Source organism: Chrysochloris asiatica, unplaced genomic scaffold (genome assembly GCF_000296735.1).
Source record: "Chrysochloris asiatica unplaced genomic scaffold, ChrAsi1.0 scaffold00156, whole genome shotgun sequence".
In the NCBI taxonomy this organism is placed as follows: domain Eukaryota; kingdom Metazoa; phylum Chordata; class Mammalia; order Afrosoricida; family Chrysochloridae; genus Chrysochloris; species Chrysochloris asiatica.
The window spans coordinates 631,680-636,494 of record NW_006408674.1 but is presented as its reverse complement, the minus strand read 5'-3'; the positions used below and the strand labels follow the sequence as shown (position 1 = coordinate 636,494).

Genomic DNA, 4,815 nt, shown 5'->3' with positions numbered 1-4,815 from the left:
ATGACATCAAGAACATCATACATGAAAAAACCAAAAAGTCATTGAGAAGACAAAAAAGAAGGAAAGGGTTTGTGCCACCTTGGGGCCTTCCAAAACCTATAGCCCCTGGCTACCCATGAGGAAAACATCAGGCATACTCAAAATCAAAGGACATTCTACAAAATACCTAACCTGTATTCCTCAAACACTACCTCTCAACAGGCGGCTCACCATCTCTCCCAACTAGCTCCCATCCAACAGTTACAGCTGAGAAATTCACAAGTGGGAAGACTAGTGTTGCCAGGGTAGTTCTCGGTCCTCAAAGGCGAACAGGCCAGAGAAAGGATGGTAACAGTATATTGTCAGGACAGCAGGGACACAAACGGTAGTGACTGTTTTGGGCACAGAGCACCTTCTGTTTCTCTAGTCCCCATTTCTATTATTGTTACAATACCATTGTTGATAAGCAGAGTTGGTTCCAACCCATAGCAACCTTGTATAAGGTTTCCAAGGAGCAGCTGGTGAGTTTGCACCAACCACCTCGTGGTTCAAAACAACTGTGTGGTCCAGCGCTTTATCTCACAGTACCACACCAGGACTCCACACGATATTGTTGTACAGCCAATAAAAGCAAACAAAAGCAGCATTATTATTATTATCATTGTTTTGATGACTCTTCAGGGTAAATGCTAATTCTATCTCTGTTTAAGGTGAAATTATCTAAGGGTTAATGTCATTATAAAAGAGCATGTGCTTTACCAAGTCTCCAAAACAAATACTTCCCGCCTCCACCGGACCGCCTGCCCCCTTGCTCCAATTTCAAAAATCAAAATCCCAAGGCATCCCTTATCTGGGCTTTCTCCCATCTCCTTGAACAACTTGAGCTGACGAAATACCATGGTCTGACCCTGGATGAGGTCCCAGCTGTTTCCCTGTCTCTGGTCCCTCACGGACCCTGATGGCGCTGTGGTGACAACGATACAGAAACTGATCTGGTGGACCCTCCAGGGGGGCATCAACTTGTTTTAGCCGCCCCCACAGTGCCCTCACCAAACCCAGTACAGCTAAGCAATTCAGACCTACCCACCCCACCCCAGCAGCTTCCCGGCGAGCTCACCTGGACAATCCAACTGGGTGTCCTTTGTCTTCTCTGGGCACGAGTGCACGAGGGCATGGTTTAGGGACTCTTTGGAGAGGGTCTTCCTGTCAGTCAGAGAGCTGGGGAGGGAGAAAGCATATTAGAACCTGGTGGATTGGCCTGGAGTCTGAGGCTCTGGACTGGCACACATCATAGCACCCCACTTTCTCCAGGGGTGATTTTGGTTGATCTGCCTCTTGCATGTTCCTGGGACTATCTGCAGAGGGGGTCCCAGCTGGGGTCAGGGAATAAGATCTCATTCCCTAGCCCGCCCTCTCCCCGGCTTCTCCTTGTAGAGTTATGGACCTTACCCCTGCAGAACCCTCACTACCTCCCCTCCCCGCCAACCCCCGCCCCTGCTCTGCTTTCATTTGCTGTGTGGTTCTGGGCAAGTTCATGTCTCTCTCTGCACCTCAGTGTCTCCATCTGGACGAGGAAAGGGTTGGGCTTAGGCCTTGATAACAGCCATCCTTAGGAACTCAGGATAGAGCTGAGGGTGTTCCTAGGGCTTTCAGGGGTCCTAAGCAGGTCCCAAAATGAGGCCATCCCATCTGTTGACAAACACAGACTTGAGACCAGGGAACCCTGTAGTGCAGTGCCATCTGCTTTCACCCCAGGCCCGAATCCTCCTTGCTTCCCAGGCTTGGTGGTCTCGGATAACGGGATTCCTGGGCGTCTTTATCAACGTGGCCTCTCAGCTCCTCGTACCTGTCCTCCTCAGGGTTCAGGTGGTCAGAATTCAACCCCTGGGTGGGTGAGTAGATGCTGTGTACCCCAAGGCCAGGCCAAGCAGGGCTGTAGCACCGTGCCACAGCTGTGTAAACCGAACTCAACTATGCAAACGGAGCCCCTGACGTTGAGCAGTGCACAACCAGTGGTTGTGGTGGCTCTGAGGGCAGGACCCTAGCTCCAGGAAGTTCAGTCTGTCAGGGTGAGGCTAGCCCCATCCCTGCCCAGTTCCCAAGCAGCTGGGCCAGTTACCTGCTTCTCACATTCGGCTTTACTCCTTTTTGGTATCGCAGGGTCAAACTAAGTTTGCGAACACACCCAGGCCCACATGGCGCCAGTCTGCTTAAGAACCTGAGGTTGGTTTTAAAGCAAAAAAACATCAGGAGGTTATGCAAGGAGGAGGGTGGGGAGAAGGGGGATAAGTGTGGGGCTGAGCTGGCCCCTTTCTTGGGAACACTATGAACACAGGACTGGGACAGTCCTTCTGTTGCTATGGAGATCTGCTGGAAAGATGACAAAGCATGCTTCTGGGATAAGGCCTACTGTGCCAGGCAGAGGGAAATAGAGAGTTCTGAAGCTTGTGGAGCTTGTCCTGCTGACTTCAGATCATCGGCTACTGCTACTACAAACTTGGATTGTTTGGTAGAAGCTGTCTCTGCTTGGGGGCAAGCAAGACTGTACTGCTCCAAATGAGCCCTCTGAACTCAGGCAATAAATACTGGAGAGCTGACGGATCAGGGTCCTGCACTGGGAGTATCAGGGGAGACCCTGCTGTCCCCTGAGTCTAGCTCTATCTCAGTCTGTGTTCTCAAAGAAGGAGCTCCAACCACAGAACAAACCCAGTGCTTAAAGCTGATCCACCTGTGAAATTACCAGCTGACCAACCACCCCCAAATTAGCCAAGGCTGTCATTGGTTGTAACCTCCCACAATCTTAAGTGCTTCCTCACAAACAAGTCTGTTTTCAAATCTTCACCATCAAAAGGTACAGACAGCATTCCCCAGACCTAATAAAATGCCTGTAAACTGGTTCTGATTTTAAAATAACTAAACAAAGACCAAATGAAAAGCCAACCACCTAAGGAAGCCCAGGGCAAAACTTACACACCATGATTAGAACCATCTGTTTATAGGGAGGAAGATGCTGTTTGAAGCTTCTTCTCCCTCCCAGGGAGATTTCCTGGGTGTTTTGAGCCCCACACAGTAAGACTGAGTCTTGTATTGTTCAGATACTATGCTCACCCAGATCTCCTTGTCTGTCCTTCCGCCTCTTTTCAATGAGAGGGAGGATCCTAGCCCTTGGCCTGTGTTCAGCAGATGTTGTTGTTGTTGTTGTTGTTGTTAAATGACTTCAAGTCAGTTCTGACTCATAGTGAAAGTGTTTGGGGTTTCTAAGGAGCAGCTGGTAAGTTTGAACCACAAACCAAACTTGCAGTCCAATGCTTATCTATAGCACCACACCAAGACTCCATTCAGTGCTATAGGATCCTCATTTATCCTTGCAGGTGGCTCCCTGAGGGGCTTACAGAAGGTTGGGTGTGTCATTAAGAGAATGTCAAACTAGGCTGGAACCTAATTTTCCAAATAAATTAAGTTTATCCTTCCACTTTGGAATCCTGGTGTGGTGCTGTAGGATAAGCACTAGACTATACAGACAGGGTTGCTATGAGTCAGAACCAACTTGAGGGCCCCTAATAAATAATAATCCTTCCACTTACATGAATCTTGGCAATTTAGTCTCTCTAAGGGGATGGCGTTGAGGGTTAATGCGCTGGACTGCAATGTAGGTTTAAATAGCAAGGTTGGTGGGTCAAGCTCACCAGCCACCCCTTGGAAACCCTATACAAGATCTCTATGAGTCAGAGCTGACTCGAGGGCACTTAACAACAACAAGGAGATACTCCTGGTGTGGTGTTGTAGGGTAAGCCCTGGATTGTGAACCATAGGGTTGGCGGTTCAAACCCACCAATTGCTCCTGGGAAGCCCTGTACAAGATTGCTTTGTGTTGGAATTGATGGAATTGACTTGATGGTACTTGCCAACAAGACCTGGTGGCTCAGTGAGTAAGCACTTGGTTGGAGCTGGACGGTTGGCAGTTGGAACCCACCAGTCGCTCCTTGGGAGAAAGATGAGGCAGTCTGCTTCCGTAAAGATGCCAGCCTTGGAAACCCTGCGAGGGGCACTTCTACTCTGTATAGAACTAGAACGTCGCTACAATTCAGAATCCACTCATTGGCAACTGGTTTAAGGAGTACCACACGTCCCCATCTGAAACGGATGCCCTGAACCTCCCTGTCCTTCTCCCATGCGCTCTCAGAGTTACAACTAATAACACACCTTACTGGTCTCACCTGTGAGGTAAGGCAGACCAGAGCCAGTCTGCTGTACACCAATAGCTGCCAGTCTCAGCCCAGCGTGGCTTTTTCTGGAGTTCTTACTTCGCCATTATCGCTGGTGGGTCGTTTTGAGCATGTGCGTTTACTTTGAATTCTGTCCTGCCTTCTTAGCAGTCATTTCTTGCCATAGACAGTATGCTGGCATCTAGCATCTCATTGCCTTCCTACTTTGCAGTTACTTTGGAGGGCATACTTAAAAATGACATAAGCAAGCTGGGTGGAATTGTAGGTTAAATCTGAGGACATGGTTTCCAAAAAGGAACCTATAATGTTTTCCTCAAAGGAAAGCACTTGGAATTTTTGTGTTTGTTTGTGGTCTGGGGAGTGAGCCAGACATTGCTGTTTTGACTCCTCAAAAGCGTTTTGGGCCCCTCTTCTGATTCTTGCTGCTATTCTGGGAGGACCGGCAGAGGACAGAGGTAAGTGATCCCAACAGGTGAGATACTACAATTGTCATTGTGATCATAATGAGCCTGCCCAAGGTGATTAACCAAGGTCCCTGTCACTGAAGAAAATCATATTCTTTCTGAAATCCTGTATTCTAGAAGTTGGCTACAGGCCACGAGGCATAGTC

At 48.8% G+C, this 4,815-nt stretch overlaps 1 protein-coding gene across 1 annotated transcript in view; it reads right to left on the bottom strand.

The window, feature by feature from the left end:
* The window catches only part of ACSBG1 (acyl-CoA synthetase bubblegum family member 1), a 48,200-nt gene extending 43,909 nt beyond the window's left edge, over positions 1–4,291 (bottom strand). Inside the window, exons 1-3 of the mRNA XM_006870940.1 lie at positions 4,284–4,291; positions 1,730–1,882; positions 1,097–1,197 (exon numbers count right to left, since the gene is read on the bottom strand). Coding sequence (XP_006871002.1) covers positions 1,097–1,197; positions 1,730–1,882; positions 4,284–4,291 — 262 coding nt within the window. The remainder of the gene's footprint in view (positions 1–1,096; positions 1,198–1,729; positions 1,883–4,283) is intronic.
* Positions 4,292–4,815: the final 524 nt, after the last annotated feature.